Raw genomic sequence first — 26,769 nt, 5'->3', positions numbered from 1 at the left:
TCATGAAGTTATAAAGAATGCAGGAATAAGAAACAGTGACTTGTTAGTGAGATAAAATGAGGGGGAGGCAGCCTCCAGCTGCTATGACAGTCCAGGCAGGACATTAAGCGGTGCGGGGGAGAGGAGCCCAGCATCCCGCTGCTATGATAGTCCAGGCAGTACAGAATCTTTTCTTTACACATGAAAAAGGGAGGGGGCTGATGGAGCTCAGCCCCAGTTGCTATGATGAGGACGGTTACCAGCCGTTCTGTACCATCTACTGGGAATGACCAGGGAATCATTCCTATTTTTACCCAGGCGCCCCGGCCAGCCTCACCTGAGGCCAGCCAGGAGCACTCACAGGCTGATGGTGACGATGGATAGCAGTCATATTGTACCGTCTGCCACCGGGGAGGGGAGAAGAGCGGATACTGCTCTTCACTGCTGCAGCATCGCCGTGTCTACCACCAGCATTCAGTAGACATAGGGTGACATTGAAAAAGTCAAGAAATGATTTTTTCCCTTTTCTTTCACGTGGGGGGGAGGGAGTAAATTGACGAGCTATACCCTGAACCACGCCGGACAATGTGTTTGAACCTACAGGCACTGGGAGCTCAGCCAAGAATGCAAATACTTTTCAGAGACTGCTGTGGACTGTGGGATAGCTGGAGTCCTCAGTACCCCCCCTCCCTCCATGAGCGTCCATTTGATTCTTTGGCTTTCCGTTACGCTTGTCACGCAGCACTGTGTAGACTCTGGAGCCTGGAGATTTTTTCAAACGCTTTGGCATTTCGTCTTCTGTAACGGAGCTCTGATAGAACAGATTTGTCTCCCCATACAGCGATCAGATCCATCAGATCCAGTATCTCCCGTACGGTCCATGCTGGAGCTCTTTTTTGGATTTGGGACTGCATCGCCGCCCGTGCTGATCAGAGCTCCACGCTGGGCAAACAGGAAATGAAATTCAAAAGTTCGCTGGGCTTTTCCTGTTTACCTGGCCACTACATCCAAGTTCAGATTGCCGTCCAAAGCGGTCACAGTGGTGCACTGTGAGATACCGCCCAGAGGCCAATACCGTTGATTTGCGGCCACATTAACCCTAATCTGATATGGTAATACCGATTTTAGCGCTACTCCTCTCATTGGGGAGGAGTACAGAAACCGATTTAAAGAGCCTTTTATATCGATATAAAGGGCCTCGTAGTGTGGATGGGTGTGCCGTTAAATCGGTTTAACGCTGCTAAAATCAGTTTAAACACGTAGTGTAGACCAGGCCTTAGACCTTTGCAACCAGCCAAGTCATTGATAAACTCAGGATTACATCTCCAATCTCCTGATTCCCAGCACCTAGGCTTATTCAACCTAGCCTATAAAGAGATTTCAATGGAAAATAAATGTCTTAAGGTTACAAAATATTTAATGTTACATGATCAAGTTAAATGTTTATATGAAAATATATATTCATGATTGCCTCTTCTATATTACTTTGTTTCAAATATATTCTTTTTCAGATACTCCATCCATGCATCTTTTGATGACAGCTCCATGGAATTCCATTCAAAGTGAGGAATCTGTAAGACAGAGTTTGCATGGTAACTTGCTGTTAACATTTCTTCTTGTTTGACACAGTCACAGTAGATACACATATGCAATATGTGGCACCTTTTATTTAAGCCCTGTGCTCTCCATTTTAAGATATGTAAGGTTGAAGATTATTATAGGAGATGTGACCTTTTAATGGGCTATGCTTCATTTTTAATATTAGGAATTTCTTATCGCTAAATGTATTTGCCTGGTAAGTCACCTTGCTTTCATAGAGTAATAATAGTGGAGATGAAGGACCAGATGCTCAGGTGGAGTAAGATGGCATAGCTCCATCCTCATGTCATTTCCTGTCAGGATTTCAAAATACCTCTAATTAAGGACTAAATCCTCCACTGGTATAAACCGGCAATTTACACTAGCTGAGGATCTGACCCTAAAATTTAAAAAACTGCCTCAGCCAGGAAATGCCATGATAAAAATTGTGTAACATACAGTGTCAGGAGAATCCCACAGGGAGAAAATTAAGGGTATTCAAGGTGTCTGGAGAACAAAACTGTAAGTCACATGGAAGGGATTCTGTTTCAAATGACAGTAAATGAAGCAAGAGTTAGAGTGGAACCTGCTTATAGTAAAGCTCTGCTTCTAGGGTATGTCTACACTGGGCTGGAGGAATAATAAATCTAGGTCTCTAATCTTCCATTGGGGAAGGTCCACCACTTGTAGCAACAGTGGAAGCAGTAGCTTAGGCAGGACATGTGTTTTTCCCACTATGTCTGGGCTAGACACCACAGTGGTAAGTGGTAGACACCACAGTGGTCTATCCCACAAGTTCCACTGCTGGAGCTGCACTAGCGGAGAATTAGGAGGTCCTAGTGTAGAAAGCTCCCACTTGATCTGAAGTGGAGCAAAATTCCCAAATTGATTCAGTGCATTTCAATGGACTTTCACTCCTTTTAAATGGAGCTTCTCTCCACTCAGGAGGTGGTTCCAGTCTGGCATTCCTTTTAGAATGTGGCAATCTACCAAGGAGTGCTGCATTCCAAAGAGAGCAATATGTCCCTCACTTCGTTTGAGCAGCAGAGACAAAGCAGCCACTATGCTATAGTGGAGGAAAGGTATACAAGATCATTTAACTTGTTTTGCTGCAGCTGTTCCTAGTGAACAGGAACTAGACAACATATTTTCCATAGCTATTTCCTCCTGGTAGGGAAAAATACAGTCTTTCTCCAACAACATTACAGAGCCTGGAGAATGCCCTGCAAATACAAGGGAGCATCCTTCCACATATGCCCTCTCCTGTTAAAGAGAAAAACTGTATAAAGTTTTTGAAGGGGAGAGCTTAGAGGATTCCATTGTACACACCAGTCCAAATATAAGGTATTGATATAACAGATTGTGTGCACCATACCTGAACCACCTGGTACCCCAAAATTTCCAGGTGTCTTTTTTTCATTGCAATTTCTCCTTTGAGATGACATGAATTTTTGCAAAAAGCTTTAGAATCCAGAAACTCCACAGCAATTCTGCTAACAAACAAAATAGTTACTTTCAAATATTAGTAGGATGTCTATTAATGATCCCCCTATTCAATTATAATAGTTGTAGTCAGACTACCATTAGATTAACCTGAAAACTAAGATTTAAAAATTTAAAGAAAATTAAACTCATTCTTTAAGTCAAGACTCAATTTTCTTCATATTTATCTAGGCAAATATGAACGCTAGATGGTTCCCAAAAGCTTTTCCCTTTTACACCTCTGGTAGCTGCAAAACAGAAAAACAGCCAAACCAATGTTTTCAAGGTAAACACTTTTGTTGCATCTCCCTACATAATTTTTGTGCATCTAACTACTGATTTGCATAAGCAAATACCTGATTTGCACACACAGAATAGTAAAAATATCCCTGAAAGGCACTTGTCAGCACAAACACTGCTAAAGACAAAGTTCAAAGAGGAAGCCTTAAATATAGGCATGAAGAACTTAAAAAGGCAGCCAACTTGAAACCAGTCTGCCTTTAGAAAGGCAGCCAATGCAGCATAGGTGTAATATCAACTGCTCAAACTCAGGAGCAAATCTGTTGCTGTACTTAGAATAAAATACTACTGATGGAAAAGCCCTTCTAGCTTATCAGCTTTACCGTTATCAAACCACATAGATGTACAACATGCCAGGTGTGTTCACCCAATGGGAGCACATGCACATTTTTTGGAAGCAACTTCTAATTAGAGTGTGTTGTTGCCATTGAAAAGTCAGTGTTTATTAACAGGTATCACGTGCGTGTATCTGAACAAGACCAGCAGAAGGCAAAGGTTTAGCATCTCAGATACTGCTGCGGTAACTGTTGGTAAAGGCTGACTTTTTAGAGCCAATCACTGTACACTTTAAAACTTCATACCTTTTTTGTCCTTTACATCTGAGAATCCTAAAACTTATCTACACAATCCTTAACCCTCCACAGCCTGGCGCTGTCCTCTGGGTGAGTTGTATCTGCATTTTACAGGGGGGATGCTAAGGCACAGAGGATAAGGCCCTCATCCTTTTAGGTTCTCTACACCTGCAAGTTCACTACGTTCAACAGCAGTTGCAGGAGGTCTGCAGAGCAACAGGCTTTGAGAAGTCAGGGCTGTATTGCTAAAATTTTGCATCACAGCTATTCAGTGCATCTATAAATGGCCAAAGAAGCTTTGATTTCTTACTTTCCAAATAAGGGGGGTTTAAAAAAAAAAAAAAAAAAAAAAAGTTGAAGCCATACCCATATTAGGCCTCCACAAGAAACAGCTGTCTCTCCTGCCTCACACTCAATACCACTCCTACTCACAGGAGCTGTGATGTGTATATTGACAAGAGAAAACACAGCCACCATGAAGGGTAAGAAAAAGCCTGAATATGCAAACTTGGTTCATCTACTTAGCAAAACCTAACATATAGAAAACCATGTACTAACCTCTGTGCTCCCGGTGGAAGTCCCTTCTTCCCCAGGAGCTGGATGTCTGGTCCCCACTGCACTAAGTCAGCCAAAACTATACTCTGATCCATATAGGGAAGAGGCTTTTTGTTTTTATCCAGAATGCATTCAAAATCTAAGAAAATGCAATAACCCAGTACACTAATCAATATAAGAGGAAAATGGATCTGATTTAATATCTAGAACATTTATTTTAAGAAAAACTAAGTTACCGTTATCACTGAAATTATCAAATATTATTTGTATTATATAGGGCAAAGTGAGTTGTGGGGCTTTTTTTTCAGACCCACTTTGTATCCAGTTTCCAAAATAGCAACATTTTGTTTGATGGCTTATTATACTTACACATTTGGGGCACAATTCTCAGATGTTCCAAAGATATATAGCAATGGAGTTAGGGAGAGGACTCAGATCTATAATAACCCCTACAGGAATTAACTGTGGACTTGTGGATCCAAAGCTATTTCCACCAACCTGGTTAACCACCCACCTATTCCATAGTAGTAAGGCGTGAGAACAGATACTTTTGCATACTGGCTTCCTCCCAAGATCTCCCCCAGCATTCTATGAATCTGCTGTTGTGCTGTATTTGTGCTGCCATTGCCTACAAAAACAAAATGGACAAATTAGTGCACCAACATGCAGGCCTGCAGTCTTGAAATAAAAATAGTGTCACAGTAGACAGAAAACTGCAATTGTTACACTAGATATCTGAAAATAGACAAAACTGGGATTAAACATTTCTGTAGAACACTAATGTTGTTGTTTTACTTTTTTAAGCTAACCTTTTCACAACCTACATATAGCTCCACCACCTTTAAGAAAGAACAGTGGGCAGCCAGATGCATAAATGGCATATCACAACAAGGTAGGGGGAGGACATCCGTTTTTAAAGTTTCATCCTGACTTATTTTTGTGCTAAGTTATTACATTCAGTTATCAGCTTTTATAGATTGCTAATAAATAACCCATTAAATGCTAGAAGAAATGCACCACCTATCAAACTGCTAGTCCTCCATAACTAAGAAAAATGGCATTGCCTCTCCTAAAATATGACTTTATGCTGCATCTGCTGACAATAGCGCTCATGAACCAAGGGATCTGAAACTCAGGGCATTCCAGACACACAGCCTGTTCAATTCATCAGGCGTAACCGGACCCTCCAATTCAAGGTATCTGGTAGGGCTGAATTAAAAAGTCAGCTAGAAACACAGGAAGTTCTTGAGGGGCACTCAAATGGCTACTTAATTAATGGAGAAATAGCCTTTTAGCTAACAGTGCACATTAATGCATTAAGTTCAGAATCTTACAAAGAATATGGAAATCTCTCAATTGGAATTTTTTCCTTCTCTTTTATATTCAACATAGAGGAATTAGAAAAAATGCACCTGTAATAAGCCTCTTCTTCTCAATCTGACTTAGCGTCCAAAATCTGGGTGCTTAGCGGAACCTCCAAGCTTAATTACCGCTTGGCTCTTAATCTCGCTGCCACCAGACTGGAAATACAGCGCCTGCCTCGCTCTGGTCCCCCAGACTTTCCCTGGAGGGACCCCAAGACTCAGAAGCCCTGATCTCACACAAAGGGAACAACCCCTCTCCCTTGTCTCCTCTTTATTTCATCCCCAGCTCCCCCTCCTTGGTTATCCTGGGCGATTACTGTACTTAACTCCTTGAATGCAAGACAGAGAGGGCAATTTACCTTCCCCCGAGGCTATGCATTCAAAGCTAGTCAAGCTAACACAACAAGAGATTTCCCGCCTTCGTTCCTTACGCTGAACCAGAGAAAACCTCAACCAGGTTTAAAAAGAAAGCTTTATATAAAACAAGAAAGAAACAACACATGACATGATCACTGCATTAATGACATAATACAGGGCTATTGCTTATAAGAAAAATATGAATAAAACAGTCTGATTTAAAAAGATATCCAATTTAAACGCATTCCAGCAAACTCCACACATGTAAATACAAAACAAAACATATAACAGCCTATTGCTTTGCTACCTTTGTACTTACAACTGGGGAACTGAAGATGAGAAGATTACAGATAGAAAAAGAAAGCTCTTCCCTCATAGCCGAGAGAAAACAAAGAGAGAGAACAAAAACAAAACCAGAAGTTCTCTCCCTCACTTTGAAAAATCTGGTTTCCTGATTGGTCCTCTGGTCAGGTGTTTGGTTGCCCTTGTTAACCCCTTTACAGGTAAAAGAAACATTAACCCTTAGCTATCTATTTATGACAGCACCTATTCAAAAAACATCTCTTCTGAAGTTCCTACCCATCAGCTCTTAACTAAATGGCAGGGGGCCAGGCCAGCGGCCTAGTTGTAGCAAAATGTGTCTGGGGGAACAGAATCAAAGTTTGGAACTAGTGCTCACCCCTTTGGTTACAGAGGGAGGAAGTCTGGGGGGAGTCTTCTGTTGTGGACAAAACCGCCACACTACTTCCTGAGCTATCCATATGACCGTATTCTTGTAAGATTCCTGCAGTAATATAATTTATTTCAAAACAGATACTGAGTATGGGAAATGCATAACCACTCTGAAAATGTTATTAGAGCTCTAATATGAGGACAAGCTAACTGCAAACAAATCCTAAACAAAAGCCTTGATGATGCCAGGGGCGGCTCTATGTTTTTTGCCAACCCAAGCATGGCAGTCAGGGAGCCTTCGGCAGGGTTTCTGCGGGAGGTCCGCCGGTCATGTGGATTCGGCGACGTTTCTGTGGGCGACTTACCAGTCCCGCGCCTTCGGCATCCCCACCGCCAAATTGCCACCTAAGCTGCGGGACCAGCGGACCTCCTGCAGAAATGCCATCGAAGGCTCCCTGACTGCCGCCCTCATGGCGACTGGCACGCTGCCCTCCTCCCCCGGCTTGCCGCCCCAGGCACGTGCTTGCTGCGCTGGTGCTTGGAGCCACCCTGGATGATGCTCAGATTCCAACTATGTCTTTTAAAACCAATACACTAATTTCACTATTTCTTTCCACCAAGCATTCCAACATCACCTGAATCAAGTTGTATTTGTGAAGGTGTCTTCCAGGAAGACTCAATTATTTAAAAGTAATTCTATATGTACAGTAGTATACTTATCTACCACACCATTTTGTGCCACATCCTACATAATTAAATTTGTTAAATCAGACAAAAGTAAGCAAAATAATTTAATTTCCAAAGTAACTAGTTACAGACTACATGTTAGTCTAAAAGGCAAAGAACTTTTTGAAGAACAAACTTTATAAAATTCAATGTTTCCTTACATAACACAGACACTAACTAGGTGTTGTGAAACAACAATCATTCTTTGCAATATCAGGGCCTAACTTTAAACAAGACGCAACAAGTGTGTGTAGCAAACCAACAGAGAGGGTAGGGGAAGGAGCACAAGGATAAAAATAGAAATTTATAACTACATCAACTAACTATGGTACAATTTAGCAGGTTGATTAAAATATAAAACGTCTCCCCAAACCACTGCATTCTTAGTATCAAACTCACTCTAATACACGGCAGAGCCTGTTTGCTGGTTGGCAGATTTGTTAGCTGGTTGAGCAGATGGGATGAAGACTTCAATTTCAAGTATATTTTCATTTTAAGAGAAAATATTTGAAAAGACACTCCTCCTTTACTGACCTGCCAGTAAAGGAGTTCATGTTTTCCCTACCTCAGCCAACATCATGACATAAAAGAGCAAAAAACAGCACTTCCTGTCCTGCTCAAGTGCCTATGTAACAAGATTTTGCAGAGGAAATAGAAACTTAGGATTTAGTATCTAAAAAGTTTGATCTGAGAGGTGCTAAACGCCCTTGCGCAGGCCGAGCTCAGCATGTCTCAAAGCAGGCCTTAAGTAAAAGGAGGAAGAGACTGTGGTTACTGGAGTTTCAGTGTAACAGTATTTGTCATTTTTAAATCTACATACGTACTTGGTTACTGATTTGGGATTGTTTACAATGTAAAAGATATTCCATAAAGCTTTACAGTTTTTATAAAAAGCATAATAAAAAATGGAGGGATAAATACCTACTTTCAATCTGGGCATCCAGTTTGGCTAGGAAATCAACATTAAATATTGCGTTTATCACGGCTGGAGGAAAATACTCAGCCATAGCCAAGGAATAACCAAGTAGCACCAGGAGGTGAGGCTCAAAACAACCTTTAAAAACCAAACATATATTTATATGGATGTATTACATACATTTGTTAAAAAGTCTAATGAAAATTGTCTAATGAGCTCTATTCTTCCTTCCATTAACATGCCTGACTCCCATTACTATCAACTGGAGTTAAATATACACACATAGACTTGCACACGCCCATTGCTTTGCCAATTTTCCCAATGAGGGCTGTAAAACTCTTAACACAGTAAATTTCAGTTTATGTTGTAAAATATATTGTTTCTAGTAGGGAGGCTTGTCACACCAGCCAAGTGGAACTGTGCCTCTCCTACTCCACAAAAGCATGGCCTAATTATGGCATATTCTCTGCAGGAAGAAACTGACTAGTCTTAGAAGAGATAATAGCAGGGTAATACATTACATGGCAATCTTTCATACAACTCTCAAACTATAATATCAGCCAAGAAATCTGTCTCTGTTCATCTTTTCCTGCCTCACCATCTTCTGGAAATCAACCACAAGATCTTTCCTCTCTCCCAAATAATTAAAGGCCTGATTCCAATCCCTCTAGGAAAGGCCACAGTAATTATTTTTAAAGGATTTTCCATCTACCCACATGACAATCAGCTAGTTTAAATTCTCAATTTCTTTCTACAACAATTCAAGATATATTCTTAGTCCCATAGCAACAGCGATTTCTGAAGGATGAAGTAAGGCTGTGAACTCCCATGGAAACACACAGTGAATTCTGCAGAACATTACTTAGAAAAAGAAAAGAAAATTAATCCGTATGTTTCAATAGCCACCCAATTCCCATTTTTCTCAAGTGTACCTAAATTTGTGCCCTGGAAGAACAGTAACTGACACAATTCCGAATCTATATTACCTAGCAACACTTACCTAAGTGAGAGCTAAAATGTTGGATGCAAATCTCAAAGAACTCTTCACTTTGAGGAGGATCATAATTCATAATAGTGAAGGGGAGGAGAAGAGTATATGTTCCAGAAGGATGGATCTGGATAAGAAATTTTAAAATAACCATTTCAAGAGTGAAAAAGAATCAGTATCAATACAGTATGATGTTGCATTGTAACAGAGAGGTTTGTAACTAATTCAGAAGCAGAAGACCTAGAGTACATGGACTACTTTTAAATTCCAGTGATTTCCTTTGCTCCTCAGATTTTACAGCATATCAATATTTTGAAATATACAAAAACAGATGAAAAATATTTTGAAGTATTAAAATTAAAGTCTCTGCATTAGGGCAAAAGTAGGAGCAGATGGTTATAGCAATATAAACATTATTCTGTTCTTTCCAAAATCAGAGACATGCCCAACTTCATTGTCTAAAATCTTATGTACCACAAAACTAGTAAATACAATAGGTTTAAAACTGTCAGTGTCTCCTCAGGAGATACTGTACTGACAACTCAGTTGAAAAGAAGACCAACTCATCTGTCCTCCTAGAAAGGATGATACCTGTTTCAGGAAAATTTTCATTCTAGGAGCAAAACCTCCTCTATTTCACCCCTGAAGTAGAGTAAAACCTCTAGAACTGCCAACTAACAGGTTTGAAATCAGTGGTCCCCTGTATCTTTAATCCCATTCCCACCATTATGTTAATCTGATGCTTTCCACACATTACTTACAATGTCTTACAATAATTTACAAGGCAGTTGGAAGAGGAGAAAGAACACTCACTGCACTGTAATAAAAATATGATAGGAAAAAGGCAGCACATGTGATCATACCATGAGGAGCCAAACTTCTAAAAATGAACATATATCATCTGACATACTAAAATTATAGTAACACCTGAAATATCATCAATACCTTGCTCATATGTTGAACTGCCACAGAAGCTATTCTATCAAGCAATGGAGTACAGCGGTAGTTTGTTTTGATGAGAAAAGATGAAAATTCTAGTACATTCATCCATGTAATTTGGTCCATCAAGCGCTGACAAGTGTTGATTGTTTCTTCAACAAGTATTTCTTCAAACCATTCTCCAGATATATATCTAAGTTCTTCCAGTAACTGATCCAAGTCACTGGCTTTTTGAAGCCTCTGATATCCGCAGTTACTTAATTTTTGCAGAAGCTTCGCACCTGGTCCAGAAGTCCTTTGCTGATGTGACTGATCATGACGAACCCATCTGACAAGAGCTGTAGCAAAGCTATTCAAATCACTTAAGTTGCACTGAGGTAAAACTGCATCAACTCTGTTAATCACTACTTCATCCACTTGAGAAGAAGGAAGCATGGACAGAACACGAGTTAGCATAGAAATGTCACTGGGTACAACATTAACTTGTAAGTAGCTGGAAGAAAGGGGAAAGAAACAGAACCATCCAGTACTGACAAATATAATTTATGGATAAATAGCAAATAAATTATGTAAATATAAATTCTATTTGAAAAACAAAGTATTAACCACATTAGCCATCTACATTTCATAAGTTTGCAATAATGACAATAACAATGTGGTAGAAGTTCAAAGCATTGACTACTACTGTCTCATTCATTGTGAGACCAACATTTTCCTGCCACTTTACTCACTAATAATATCTGTCACCAAACTACCATTATAGAATCACCTGAACCAGAGCAGGTGAAAACAGAAGCATGAAAGTCTAAGGAGCAGAGAACAGGAAGCACTATTTAAATGCAAGCAGATTACAAAACGTGAGCAGAAAAGAAGCTCTCAAATTGATCAGTGGGAGGTCATTAGAGCCATCTCCCTGCTGTGGAAATAGTGGAAGCCATATTGCAGAAGATCTAAGAGGAAGCTGAAGCAATGGGACTAAGCTACATGCTGAAGGAAGGAGAGAGGTAGAGTGTTAATGGGAGAAAATGAAGTCATCAGATAAATTCTTTTTCTTGGAATGTGAAATTGAAGCCATCCTATAAGAAATTCAGATGAGCTGGGATGCCTCAGTTTTTAGGGTTGCTCTTCCTATCTTGATACTAGTAGAAGAATTCTGTCCAAACAGCTGCATAGACCAAGAGGGTGGAAGGCTTCATAGAGAAGCTCCTAGACGTATTACGTAAGAGAAATATCTCAGAATTGCCACTCAGATATAAAACTGTTAGGCTCAAACAGTCTTGCCTGATATGCAAGAGCAGCCCCTTAGAGAGGAGATCCTACTTGAGGAGACAGAGAAGACACCTTTGCAACAGCTACACTATGTCTGAATACCACAGCCTTCTTTATCAGTCTGTGCTGATGATGACGAAGAGAGTCTCTTCTCCTCTATCTTCTGAATCACTCTTCCTAGTGGCGGAAGAGGGAGGAAGGCACACAGAAGCTAATTTAGTCAATGAGGCTCTAACGGGTGCTGATGAAACTTAGACATCCCTTCTAAGGGCAGATTTTATCTTTCTGCCTGCTGGGTCCTCTGGAGAATAAAAGCTCCCTTGTCAGGAATTAACACATCCTTTGCCAGGGATACCCCATCTGTATCAACACTGCAGGAGAAGAAAGAGAAAGCTTTTGGATTGTGAGATTCTGCAGGCATTCAGGGTTTGCCAAATGAACCTTTTCCCAGCCTTCCCAAAAGGCACCTTGGGCAATGTGTTAGGGGCGCAGAGACACCCTCATCCCCAACAAGCCATTCAGACTGAGCTCCTTCCCCCACAGGAGGGTCAGTGGGGTGGAAGCCATTGTGGGAGAGCTCCTCTTCTGTGGCTCCTAAAAGGGTCTCCTCGTCAATGGAGCAATAGTCCCCCAACACGAACTATTAAGAGTCATTAAACCCGCTTAGCTTTGTTTGGGTTAACTATGGCACAGCAACTTGGCCAAGCACATGAGGTTCCCCAGTTGAAGAAGAATACACTCATTTGTATTCCTTTCTTTTTCATTTGGGCTGACACCTGAGTCCCTACTTCTCACAAATGGATTATTTTTAGGCATTTCTCCAGGAAGAAATGCCCTTTTCATCATCTCTTCCTACAAACACTAATAAAATCAAAGTAGCAGCTGTCAATGATCTTGCTAGAATGCCCCCTATTCTAGAGTTCAAGTGTGAGAAGACTCCTTGCCCATTCTTATATGTTATGGAGAGCATATTTATTACATAGATCACTACTATCTCTAGAGTCTAGACCACATTCACTTCCCATCCTGAAGTTCATGTGCTTTTTTAGACTTGAATTGTTACAACAGTTTATTTTTTAGTAAAATATTAATATCTAACAAGATGTACAGAATTGTGAAGTAACAAGTGTTTAGTGTAATAATCAACAGTTACATTTACAAAAAAAAATACGCACCCAACTAGCAATCTTCTTAATTTGGTGTAAAGCTCTGCATTATGGCAATGCAGCAGCACCAAGGCTTGCGTTATTTTTGCCAACTCTGTTGGCTTGTATTTATCCAAGTACTTATGTAGAAGAGAAGCAATTCTGAAACCAATGCGAAAAATAAGAATAAATTCCTTCATTATAATTTTGTGGAAAAACATCACAGAGGAACTTCTTACATCATGAACAAGACATTACTTAGACAACACCTAAGATCCTACAGTTTGTTCCGCATGGGTGGACTGCAGCACCCACATGAAGCCCAATGGAGCTCTGTACAGATGCAGCAGAGCATCTGCGCATAATGAATTGTAGGATCGGAGCCTTAGGGAGTGGCAACTGATCGGTGTTAGTCCTGTATTCTCTCTATAATGTAAGACTGAGGTGGTCAGACCTCTGGCTTTGCTCTGAGGCTCCTCTCCATTGCTTAATCTTATGAAGATTTGTTTAGGCTAATGGGTTTCAACAATCACTGTGAAATAATAAGAAAGCCTCCTACTGCTCTAACAAGGAAAATATGTGCTGACCTTTTACTTGGTTTGCATTCAGTTAAAATTTAGAGAATAAGAATCAGTGGACCAGATACTTGAATGGTGTAAACTGGAATAGCTCCATCAACTTCAGTGAAACTACACCAGTTTACACTAAGAGAGGATCTGGCTTGGTCGGATACCCGAACTAATAATTCAAAATAGAGTCTGATAAACTGAGAAAAAAATTCAACAGAATACCAGATCAGCTAGTCAAATGTGCAGGATCGCCATGTTTGTTACAGAACACTTAACAAAACATCAGAGTATACCAAAATATTCCTCTTCTTCTGGGTTTCTTAACCCAGATAGACAAGGCTGGGTTCAGACACAGCCTTTTCTCAGGCACTCTCCTCTTCACTATTCCTGGAACAGCTGCTGTTACAGATCCTCCCTGCAGCACCTATGAGCCTGAATTCCTATCAGCTTCTTTTTTGCACCAGACAGAGCAGGGCCTCTGCAGCTTGTCATATATATACGTATTCTGAATTGTATGTCTGTATTGTACAACAGATCAGAGAGCCTGTGAGTTCACCCATTTTCATAAACTAGCTAGGCATGTCAAAGTCAATTTGGTGAGACCACATGTATTTCTAAGAAAAATCCTGAACCCAACTGAATCACTTTGGATCCAGCTGTGACAACATAATTAAGAAACACAGGCATAGCATATATATACACTGCACATATATCCTGGCTTTATCAGCTCCCAATTCCAACCCTCCTGAAATTTGAGCACAATTCTGCCTCATATGTGAGGATGCCTGAGTATTTTTCTGTAGGAAGTGGAATTTGCTTACAAAGAGAATTCAATATAATGTATTATTAGAAAAATTTACTTTTGAATCAGATGTGAATTTCTACATTCCATTTCTTCCATTGTTTCCACTACTGCCAATGCCTGGTGACAGTTAAATTCTTCTGCCATTAGTAGTGCAGTTGCTATTAACCTAAAAAGGAAGAGAAAAGATGCATTTTGCAAGTTTCCAACAATTCTCCTGTGTAATAGAGGAGAACACAGTAATCACATTTATCTGAAGGAGGGAAAAGAGATTTGCACTGTGGGAAGTATAGTAGAAAATAATGGAAACAAAACTCCTCCAAAATAAAGACCATCGCTTTTTTATTTCCTCCTTCAGCACAGTTGGGTAGAAAAAGCATAAACAACTGGGTAAAAGATGAAAGAGTACATGGTAGGCATGATTTGGAATGATGCTAAAAGCTAGCAAATGGTCTACTTCTGTGAGAAGAATAAACTTAAAAGGAGGCTAAGAGTGAGTCACTTAACCGCTATACTCTATAAAAAAGGGGATCTAGCACTGACAAACTGGTGTTAGAGGACACAAGAATGTTAAATTATTCAAAATCAGTCTGCCAATGAATTTCCAAACTTATTTTTTTTGCACAATCAGGTCAAATAGAGAACTCTGGATTTTTAATCCACTGGTGTTGCACCAGTTTCTGTTGGTATCAGTTTGGCCCAGAAACTCTCTACCGTGAACCAATAAGTCTGCATGAACTCAACTAACCACTGTCACTTGGGGGGCAGGTGCTGTGAAGGGGCACAACCCCCATCTCAACTTTCATTTGAAGTCTAGCTTATGATAGCAAAGAAAAGTTTGAAAATGTGACCAAATGTAACCAACGTTTGCCTGAGTTTGCAGACCGCTTGAAATGATGGCCTCCCACTACCACCACCCTGGCACAGGACTGTGTGTAGCATGAGAAGACCAGACAGAACCAGTCCCTGTGCCCAATTACAACCCAGCAGCTCGGATAAGTACTGGAAGATCTCCTGCTGCAACCCCTGCTTCTCCGGGGGAGAAGGGACTCCAGGCTGCTGCTATTCTTGTATAAAGAGAAGAGACACATTTTGCTGTCCCGATTTCTTAGGGGCTTGCCACTTCCACTCCAAGTGGAGGGCAGCACCACAGCCTCAGTAATGAAGCTATGGGGATGGGGCAGTGTAGCAGTATTGCCCTTCCAGACAAAAGCGTTTGGGATAAATTGTTGTATCACAATGTAACAACAAATTTGCAGCCTAAATGATGCCAATTAGAAAATAATTGCCTCTCTCCTCATGCATGAATGGATAACACAGAGTAGCAGACCAGACAATGATCCATTTTAATAACATACCGAGCGTGGGGAAAACTCAAGATTTGCATGACTTGAAGTCTTAGGTACTAGTTTGTGTGAGGGAGCACCTGTGTACGCACACCAGGCATAAATAAGATGTAAATAGGGCTAAACTTACCGTTCTCTTACCTCTTGTCCTGCCATAGGCCCTAGAGCAGCAAATAATCTTGTGAAACTCACAGGATTGTTACAATCATCAATAGTTTCAGTCAGCTTCTGTTTAACGACTAATCGGAATTCAGTGTTGTTAAACTGTAGAGAGTGGTATAGTCCAAGGATAAGACTGATGTTCTCTAGATCAAGCTGACTGGGATTCCCAAGGAAAACCTTATTGCATTTTTCTAGCAATGGACGGTAAGTTAGTCTGACATTTCGAAGAAACTGCACCATCCTTCTCGCATGGTTGAAACTGATGGAATTCACTGTTTCCAACAGAAGTTCAGCCTTTTGTATTAATCGTTCTCGAAAATTCTGTGAGATAACACTAGATATACTGATCATCAAAACCGACAGGACCCTAAAAACATTCAAAAGATTTTACACTTACACACTGAGCTTTAAAAAACCTAACAACATTTTTAGAAATAACTAACGAAATTGGAAAAGGCTTTACAGAGGATGTTGCAAAAGTTCTCTCTTTTAAGAGCTATTTAAAATCCAACCTGAAAAGTAGGGCTAGGCGAAAAAACATTTTCTCCATTAAAGCAAAATGATGAAAAATTGTTTCTGCAGGGATTCATAAAAAAGTTGGGATTTTTCTGCTATAAAGAAACAGAGCATTTGCAGACGAAAACTGCTTGCGATGAACCTGCGTCATGTCTGATTAAAACAAAAAAAACAACTGTGTGAAAGCTTGGGCTCAAAGAAATTTTTTAAAGAAGTCATTTCTCAAGAGGGAGTTGAAAAGTAAGAAAGAGAGGTGGCCTTCCTCCTCCTCTCCATATCCTAGGTGGACCTTTGGTGAACCCGACTGCCCTCAAAGTCTAAGTCCAGAAGACAAAAGCTGTCCAACATAAGGAATATTTTGAAGATTAGTTACTTAAATTTTAGAAAGTACTCTGAAGAAGAAAAATGCAAAACAAATAGAGATCATCATTATTACTATTCTCAGAAGCCGTTAGTGTTTGATTTAGCTTCAATTCTATAATACAAAGACTACCAGTCTCATGGTGGTGGGCAATAATTTTTGCAGAGGAGCAACTCCAATAATTTTCCTAAGTCATCAAGGGCCACACATTTCTACTATATTAATGGCGGGGGTGCGGGATCTGAGAGGGAGTTTGGATGCAGGAGGGAGCTCCGGGCTGGTGCAGAGTGTTGGGGTGCAGGAGAGGGTGAGGGGTGTGGGTCTTGGGGAGGGAGTTCGGTGCAGGAGGGGACTCTGGCAGGGTATTGGGGTGCAGAAGGGGGTTCTGACCTGGGGTAGGGGGTTGGAGTGTGGGCGGGGGTGCGAGGTGCAGGCTCTGGTTGGGAGGCACTTACCACAGGTGCCTCCCAGCCGGACAGCACAGCAGAGCTCAGGGAGGCTGCCTGCATGCCATGGCCCACATCACTCCGGAAAGTGGCTGGTGCTGGCACCTCTCTGCGCGCCACTTGGGGGAAAACGGGGACAACAGGTCTCTGTGCACTGTCCGCACCCACAAGCACCGCCCTGCAGCTCCCATGGCCAGTTTCCTGCCAATGGGAGCTGTGAGGATGGTGCTGGGGGCAAGGGCAGTACATGGAGCCGCCTCCTCCCTGCCGCTCCCCCTCACCTGAGGCAGGCAGAGATGTGCCAGCAGCTGGTTCTGGGAGTGGCATGGGGCCAAGCCCGGCAGGCAGCCTGCCTGAGCACCCTGCTGCACCATGCAACTTTTAGCAGCCCGGACTCGGAGATCACGAGAAGACTGGATAGAAATGTTAGACGGGCCAGATTCGGCCCCCAGGCCGGATTTTGCCCACCCCAGTTTAAAAACTCAGAAAAGACAAGTTAAGACTCAGAGTTAGGGTACAGTAATATCTCCTTTTTCATTGGCACAGGAGAAAACTACTCTTTTAAGAAGCTGTGGACAGTAAAAGGATCAAGTAAATTCTTGAACAAGTTTTGCACACGTTCTCCCCAAACAGACTCCAGAAGATGACTTATCTAAATTTTCCCAGAATGGATTCATCCATGAAGACTGACCCTATGCCATTGCACAATTATTTGCCTCCTCCAAAATTTGAAGAGTTGATAAAAAGTCAACATCTTGAATAAGCAAGGCATAATAATTCTATACATATTGCATCTAATATTATTCAGCTTCATTGGACCAGAATTACCTTGTTTCCTGTATAGAATCCAAATTCACGTTCACAATATCAGCTATTTTGCCAATTAGAGGGCTAGAGTACATCTGTTGTTCATTTAGACACAGTGCAAACTTAGACAGAGTTGGCAGACTAAACCTGTTGATACATCAAACAGAAGAAAACTGAACAGTAAACATTTATTTTTCTTTCCATAAAAGCATGGAGGTAAAACATCTAATACAATAATTAAATGAGCAAGTAGATAGAAGTTTGTTTCTTCATTTTAACCTCCCTGCTCCTCCCTCCCCTCAAAAATCAGACCCATATAAAATGCTTTCTTGATAGGTCATCCCCTAGTAACATTCATGCCTCAACCAAAATAAAATAGAAGTCCATAAGGAGAAAGTTCTGAAGAGCTTAAAAACCTACGAATTTTCATATCAAAATATGACAATAAGAAGCATGTGTACACAGTCAAGTACAGAAGGAGTTCCTAGGTTTAGTAAGGCCACCGTAATGGAGTGGTTAAGATTATTCTATTATGCAGTAAAAGTGCTACCATGTTGGATAAATGTCGCTGAAGTGAATCTGAAAGTCAACTGGTGTGAGTATTAGTATGCAATACAGGCTTTTCACTAGCCTGTCTGTGTGTCTTAGCTAGTAGGCTAGGACAGGCTATTCTGTCCTCTTGGTGACAACAGAAGAGAGTGATCCCAGCCCCTGCATTCAGCCAGGGACTAAAGGAACAAAAAATGCAATTTCAAAATAAACACAAATGCAAAGAAGGAAAAAATAATAGGGTTCTATACTAAAAGTCTTTTCTGAAATTAAGATGGGGAAGAGGAGAGGGGTATATCTGCCATTAAAGAGCAGGACAACAAGCATAACCCTGCTTCATCTATCAATATAAAACCGTATGTATGCCAACTTTGAATTTCCTTTGTCAGTGGTGTATGCGTTCACACATCTAAATATAATCTTAAATCTGCACTCATTTTTCTAGATACAACAGCCTCTATTGTTTAGTATCTGAGCACCTCCATTGGCCACCTGCAATTCAAAACATCAATATTCAAAGCTTGATTATGTTAAAAAAACAAAACCAGTTCTAAAGAGGAGACATTCCAAAAAGATAGTTGAGGTTTAAAATAATTATATACAAATACTTAGATAATGTCTAAAACTCTATAAAAGTTCTTTCACAGGGTGCTTACTAGATATTAACTCAAGCTGAATATGCTTGTAATTTACATCTCTCTGGAGGTAGAATAGTATAATACTTGCCTTTCTAATCTTCTCCATGCTTCTATGACCAGCTCTTCTACCAAAGAATCATGGGCCTCAACAGTGAACCTTCATAACGATTAAAGACAAGACAAACCAGGCAAAGCTGGTTAACATTTGCTTTAAAAGAGCTACACAGACTCTAGTAAGAGGGTTATATCCAGTAATAATTTGCATATGTATGGCACCTTCCATCCAAAGGTCTAACAGCACATTACAAATGTTAATTGATTAAGCACCACAACACCCCTGTGATGTAGATAAGTATTCCCATTTTACACATGGGAAAACTGAGACACAGAAACATTAAGTGACTTGTCCAAAGTCTCACAGTCAGTGTGGCAAAGCTAGGACAGGATAAAACCCAAATCTCTTTACTTCCAGCCTTGTGCTTTAATCACAAGGCTGGAAGGATATGTTTATATAAAAGAAATTGAATAAAAGAAGCTTAGCTTAATACATTTCAAAATAATACAAAAATATTCAGGTTTGTTCATTTTAAAACATACATATGTTGCTCACTGGAAAAATCAAATTCGCAGTTATCTCCATTAAGGTTATCAAATATAAAAGTATAGTTGAAGGGACACCACCAACTTGGAAAAAAAACAAAACGAAACACACATTTGTGACTGAGAATTTTGTACCTAGTAGTGTTACATCTGTGATTACTAAAATGAGAGAAGATGGCAAAAATGTGGTTTTCCCTAACTGAAGACAAATTGAGGGAGGCTAGGCTACATTGTCCAGTTGAGATCCAAGAGCTACATTGGCAGGATGTCCCTTGCAATGATTGTGGATGGAAGACAATCAAAGGGGATGCCAAAGACTTGTTACATGGACTGAATATTAACGGACCTTAAAGAGATCAATTTGCATGACAGCCAGGAGAACAGTCATGAATTTTGGAAGAAGGCTATAAAAGTCACTGACTCTGAATAGGGAAGAAAAAGAAAAGTTGACAAAAAAGTTAACTTCTAAGCCAATATTATTTAATTGAACAATAAAATGTTTAAGATTATGTTTACAAGTAATTTACAGGGCTCATTTAAAATTGGTTATATGGAATTTAATATTATATTGCTTACCTCAATACATTGTACAGCGTATCCACCAAGAGATCATTATCCATAAATTCTATCTTGTTTTCAGCTAAAATGCGAAGAGTAAGAAACTGGGAATGGTTTTTTACATAGTCGATATTCCTCAACAGATGGGACTTCTCCTTTTGAAATTTCCACAGTAGACTAATTGCATTTCCAACGTGTTTTTCAGATAGTTTGGCTTTGTTCTTTCCAACAAGATCAAAGACCTGATCTTCAGTTGTGCAGCTATTTAATTGGCTCAGCAACATGTCACTACTCAGAGTTCGAAACTGGCAGCGTCTCAGTGCAAATGCGTAAATATGCCTCACACAAAGCATTTTTGTCACCTCCACAAGCTACTTTTAAGATGTCCAGAAAAATGTTTTCCTCTTTCACTTTTCATAATAAACAAAGCCACTATTAGCAAGAAGATGAGGCATTTTGAGACACACAAACTTGTGTTTCTTGCATCTTTTATAGACTTTCTGGGAAGAGGTATAGATGAATTCTAATGTATCTGTAATAGTATTGATTTAAGACAGTTAGGTAAGTTAATAATTAGCAGCTAAAAATTAAAACTACTTCCTTTTAAACTTTTGAGTTAATTTCTCTTCAGAATACACCAGACTTACACTAAGGCCCAAATTCTTCCTGTGAATGCCCCCACTCTCCCCCATACAGGACATTAAAATATTCAATTAAATTTAAAACAATAAAATACACTTGATATATTTTCAGATTTAGAGATACAATAACAATTCGGACTTACATTTTTTGAAATGTTAAAAGCAAAAACTATAGAAAGCACAAAACAGATACAATAGCTCAGAGCATTGTGACCAAACCAATTAGTTGTTTAAGAGTTATAGCCAGATCAGAATAGCTTCAGAATAGCTAGCCCTTGAAAGCTCTAATAATTCTACAGGCTACATATCTGTGGGGATGCACACCATCTAGTAGTCATGGAATGCCAATTAGTCAGAGCACCGGCTTCTTTCTCACTGAAAAACTCCAACATGTACACTGCTGAAGTGCTGGAAACCAAGAACAGGATTTACCTTGTTCTCATCAACAGACTTCAGTGCTCTTCAGGTGCAGGTGTGACTTCACCAGCATAGCACATACTGGGCATCACACCAAACCCAAGCCAGCAATACACAGCAGCCCTACAAAAGGAAGAAAACTCATACATTATTTTGAACAGTTCATACTGACCTTACTCCAGAGGTGAGTGGGAGTAGTTGCAATTTTCATTTTTGTAGTTCACCTTTAACTAATAAAATAAAATAAAAAAAATAAAGCCCAAATAACCCTCCAAAAGCCATTACATGCTTTTCTCAGTGTTGCACACATTCATGCTGACATCACCGATGCTGGTGCACACACAAGGAAACAAAGAAAATTAAGCTGTCATGATTTATGTTCCACTTAAACACAAGGTAAAGTATTCTGTACAAAATGAATGTAACAAAACTAAACAAAAAAAAAACAGAAGGCATAGGAATTTCCGGGCTATCAAGTTGTAGACTATTTTTTATAACCCTAATTTCCTTTCTACTCTAGTTTTATAAAATACTTTTCTCTCTTCTATCCATTCTGCCCTGTACTGATCTCTATAAAGCATTCATTCTGATCTACCTCTGTATTAGACACAGTTCTGTGATACTTTTTATGGACAAAGTTATGTAAAAATAAACTCCAGTGTAGTTGAATTTTTCCTTCTAGAAGCAAGGCAACACACTTGCTCATTTCCTTGAGATGCAAGCCTTTTTACACCAGTTATGATCTCTTAACATAGGACTTTTATTACTGGTACTGAAATAAGCTAAAATGCAGACCAATATTTGATAAAGAGACATTGTAAATTGGAAATCTAGTAATTTTCAACAAATAAGTTCAAAACATTCTAAGTACTACATTGGTCCCCGCGTTTCTTGCCAATTTTTGTGATTTTACAATCACATTTTCCCAGTTTTAAAAAATGATTTTTGTGGGTGGAGGGGGGAAACTGATTCACTCTTCAGGAGAGACAGGTTTTCAGCAGAAAACATGAGACTGAGTTTACAAAGAGCTGTTAAACTACATAAAGTAAACTAACTAAAGAAACAGAAAGTTATTATTTTTTCTTTATTCTGAGAGAATGAGAGCACAGATCAAAATTAGGACAACACCATTATCTTGCTGGCCAACTAACACTGGAGCAGATATTTCCCTAGCCCAATTTTACAATACAATTAAGAAAGCATCACAAACACACTTTTAAAAGGGACATTGTCAGGTTAAAAATAATTTTTAAAATATTTTATCTGTGTTACCAGTAATATGTAACTGTAAACTAAGTATATCCCTCAGTTCAGATGATAAGAAAATTACTTAGTTTCAGTAATAACTCCCACACTTCCTGACCCTCACAGGATCAGGGTAGAGGTGAGCACAGGCTCTGCCACATGTGCTAACAAGCTATGCTGCAAGACAGTGAGAAGGAAAGTAGGTCACTAGCCCCATGGAAGAGAGTTAAAGGAGATGATGACCTTCTGCGGAAGTGTTTCGTGTACCACTGGATTTCCCTGTGGCGTGCGGAACATCCATGCCCCCAGCTCCTCTGCAGGCCCACAAATTCCTCCATCTCAAGGACTAGGGCTTGGGACCTCTGCCTGGTGGAGCTGCACAGTTTCCAATAAACCTTTCCCCTCATGTAGGCTTTTAACTAAAGCAGATGATTTATCCCAAAGCTCTTAAAAATCTGATAAGACAACATTAATTCCAATTGTGACTCTTTACAAAGAGAAGTGAAAGAAAATGAGTACAGAGTAAAATTTATTTTGCCATAAGCTTTAAAAATGTACTGGTCAAAACAAATGCACAAAAACCTATTCAAAGAACCAGTTTATTTCATATTTTTCTATGTATTGTACAAAAGATTTACTGAAAGGACAAGAAAATCCTTTAAATTACCCTCAAACAGATTAAACTAACATATTAAGCCTTTCAAGTTGGCTCATAAACCAATGAGAACCACAAAGTTCTCAGTTAAGGATGAACTTCATATGTCCTTCAATAACTATATACTAATAAGGGACAGTCAGAAAACCATTTTTAGCAGCGCGCATTATTGTTTTGAGATGGGAAACATACAATAGGGTGGATTTCACCCATCACCTAATTGTCTTACTTTTATTGAGTTGCATCACAGCCCAGGCAGCATCAAGGTTGGTAGAATATGACCTAACTTTTTTCCCTTCTGTTTGCTAACTTCATGAAGTTCGTTGCCATGTGCAATTCAATACGCTGGCTAGTATTCATACAGCAATTCTAAGATGTAAAGGTCCCATCTGGCTTTAAGAGCTATGAATCTATGAATAGGATTATATGCCGAGTACTATAGAGACAACAGTAATTAGCCCTATATTTGGGTGGCTTAACATTTCCCATTTTATACATTCTGTATATAATTTTATATAATTTTAAAGCACTTCAACCTCTGCATGGTTTGCAACAGGATTTTAAAATCTGAAAGAGGGACACTCCGAAGGTCAGGGAGAGGTCCCTTTTGTCCCCATGAAAACACATCCAGATTTAGCTGTTATACATCTTCGAAAACTGGCAGGAGAGTATGATGGCCCTCTCCCTGCCATGCTGATACTCGTGGGGCAGGCGGGTCCCCATGTGGGTGCAATCACCCCCCTCCTGCCAAGGGAGGGGAGTTTACTCTGGTGCCCTCCTGAAATGTCTGCCGGCGGGGCTGGAGGGACCCAGCCCCCTGGCCAGCGCACAGTTGAAGGGAGGCGCAAAACCACGCGGCTGCTACTGGCCACTCACCGTGGCGCTCCCGGGCTCTTCGGATCCGCATGGCACAAGATCATCGCCTCAGCCCCCAGGCTTCCGCTTGTGGGGGGCCTCCAGCATTGGAACCCGTCTGGCAACCGCACCCCGCTCTGCAGTCCTAATGCCCCGCCGCCCAGGGAACCGCGAGGGCCGCCTCGAAAAGCGCAGACTACACTTCCCAGTATGCATTGCTCCAGACAGGGGCCGCACAGACCAATTGGGAGCATTGCATGCTGGGATCAGTAGTCTCTCCTCCTGGAAATAGGCCGATTATTAACTGAGATAGACGCTGTGTCTACTAGGTGCATTGCATGCTGGGAGAGTTGTAGTTCCCATGGTCTACTCCTATTTACTGGGGAAGAAAGTGGCTGCAATCCATTCAGTTTTATGCAAATTACGTGCATTCCTTGTTAGGCTTCTGACAAACTACCAGCACTTTGGCTTCTTCAGCTGGTCAAACCCTGACCTCTCCACTGCTGTGTGATATATTGCCAATCCTGTAGTACTCCTTCCACTAGGCAAACTTTGGGCACCTTGTGTCTTCAGCTGAGCAGAGTTTGTATGCCCTATGATCCACCTCAGTAAAAGTCAGCGAACACAGAAGAAATAGACTTTCCAATAAAAATGATCATGCCTTTTTTGTTTTTCTTTCCCAAAAATACTTTTCTATTCAACATTTATCTTTGGACTTTGCATTTATCCTCACAGAGCAAAATGTGGCTGCAGTATGTTTAACTTGTACATATGTTGCAATCATGATGCACTAAGTCATCACATCTATTGTTTTACACACACACAAGGGCATGTGCATGAATTTAAATTGCACTGCTTTTAGAGGAACACATTCTGTGCGCCCGCCATAGCCCTGGGGCCAGAGGAGCTGTCAGCTCCTGCTGTGGCCCCAGGATGGGAGGAGCTCGCTCTTTCTGCCACAGCCCTGGGGCCAGAGGAGTTCTGTACCCCTGCTGATTATTGGGGGGGCCTGTGGCCCCCCTTGTGCATGCCTCTGCAGATACATTAAAATTACATTATTTAGGTTGCAAAGACAACACTAAAAAGTTAGGAAATAATTAAGGTTGCCAGAGCAACCTGAATTCAGGCCCCTTACAAATATGCATTATAATACAGTCTTTATTATCATATCATTTTTTCTACCTCTTTCCCTTATTCAGTGCACAAGAAGGATGGTGCTCACTTCATCAGGAGTGAGCTATTCAATATTTTGTTCTATCCTCATTGCTCAATGTGTGGTCCAGGCCTAATTTACTACATACTATTTAAACCCTGCTTGGAAGTTAGAATTATTAGTTTCCACGTGAGCTTTTTGATTATGCTTATCATGCTAGTATCTGAGTGCTTCACAAATCTAATTTGAGACACCCAGCTGCTTTTTCAGAATACTTAGTATTATTATAGGTTGGCATATATTGTAGGTCTGGCCACACTGCCTTCTATTAAATACAAAGATGCCATTTTAATCAGTGCCTGAAGCAATAGCAGTAGCACCCAATTTTTCCTCCTAACTGGGATACCCCACAGGGCCTTGAACTTTGACTAGACACTCTGGTTAAAAGGGTAAAAATGTTATATAAAGTACTTTATAAGTTCAAAGGCCAGCTCCCACTGACTCCAGTTGCAGCTGTGAGTGCTCTGCTCTTCTACAAATCAGATCTGAGGGTATCAAATTGAAAACCCAGAAAAGAAGGAACATGAGTGACTTCCCATGAAAAGTTTGGTTTAAGTGACTTGTTCAGCACCACCTATGGCTCTGTGGCACAGGCAGGGATAGAATCCAGTTCAACTGCCTTAATCATGAGACAGTCCTTTCTTCTCCTGCAATCTTCTGCCTTAGGCCTAGCCTATCAGAGATGGTTGCACCTCCAGCTGGTCTACCTCCAAACCATGCCCAGAGACATAGGTGCCAACTCTATGGGTGCTCCGGGGCTGGAGGACCCACAGGGAAAAATTGGTGGGTGCAGAGCACCCACTGGCAGCTCCCCAATCTGCCCCCCGCCACCCTAGCTCACCTCTGCCTCCTCTCCACCTCCTCCCGAGTGGGCCACCTCATTCTGCTTTTCCCTCCTCCAAGCTGTTTCACACGACAAGCCTGGGAGGGAGGGGGAGGAGGAGGAACGCAGCACGCTTGTGGAAGAGGCGGGGCCAGGGCAGGGATTTGGTGAGGGATCCAATGGGGCAGTGAGGGGGCGGAGTTGGGGCAGGGTCGTGGAGGGCACAAGCACGCACCGGCGCCTACAAAAGTTGGCGCCTGTGCCCAGAGAACATCTTTACTGCTTGTACTTCGTACCATCCACTTCCTCACCCTTGTGTCCTGCCCTAACAGCAAGTGGACCTGCTGCCACCTGAGGTGGGCGAGGACCTCCTTCTGCTAGCCTGTATTCCAATCTGGTTTCAAAGCCTGCTGGGGATATTAGTTGACAGCTCCTCTGGGTGCGTACCTTGTGCAGTTCACAAACTCCCGCAACACTTGTCAGTTTTGTGGAGAGGGAGACCCTGGCACACATTTGTGTAGAGTGCATCATTCAGTGCAACCTCTCTTCCGGCTCCCCCAGAATGTCTTACTGAGGTTCTGGCTGCACTTTTCTCTGCACCTCCTGATCTACACACATCCCATCTGCAGCTGCACTAAGTTGCAAAACCTTCTTGGCAACCACCTCCTGGTGCTGGCCAAGATGGCCATCCACCACTCCAGGAGGAGGAAGCTGGACTGGGGGG

General features: G+C 41.0%; 1 protein-coding gene across 1 annotated transcript; it reads right to left on the bottom strand.

Moving 5' to 3' along the window:
- Nucleotides 1-1,378: 1,378 nt before the first annotated feature.
- Nucleotides 1,379-24,209, bottom strand: FASTKD1 (FAST kinase domains 1). Its single transcript, XM_032771062.2, is given in 18 exon segments — nucleotides 1,379-1,550; nucleotides 2,933-3,047; nucleotides 4,470-4,605; nucleotides 4,981-5,096; nucleotides 5,549-5,582; nucleotides 5,585-5,631; nucleotides 5,633-5,675; nucleotides 8,511-8,639; nucleotides 9,502-9,616; nucleotides 10,435-10,921; nucleotides 12,873-13,004; nucleotides 14,272-14,382; nucleotides 15,690-16,088; nucleotides 17,873-17,998; nucleotides 19,127-19,195; nucleotides 20,215-20,728; nucleotides 21,270-21,377; nucleotides 24,031-24,209. Coding segments are annotated over 16 exon segments (2,484 nt in total). The 5' UTR covers nucleotides 20,550-20,728; nucleotides 21,270-21,377; nucleotides 24,031-24,209; the 3' UTR covers nucleotides 1,379-1,460.
- Between the last annotated feature and the right edge of the window lie 2,560 nt (nucleotides 24,210-26,769).

The sequence above is a fragment of the Chelonoidis abingdonii genome, chromosome 10, assembly GCF_003597395.2.
Source record: "Chelonoidis abingdonii isolate Lonesome George chromosome 10, CheloAbing_2.0, whole genome shotgun sequence".
In the NCBI taxonomy this organism is placed as follows: Eukaryota; Metazoa; Chordata; order Testudines; family Testudinidae; genus Chelonoidis; species Chelonoidis abingdonii.
The sequence above is the reverse complement of the archived record's forward strand: the minus strand, read 5'-3'. Positions and strand labels throughout refer to the sequence as shown.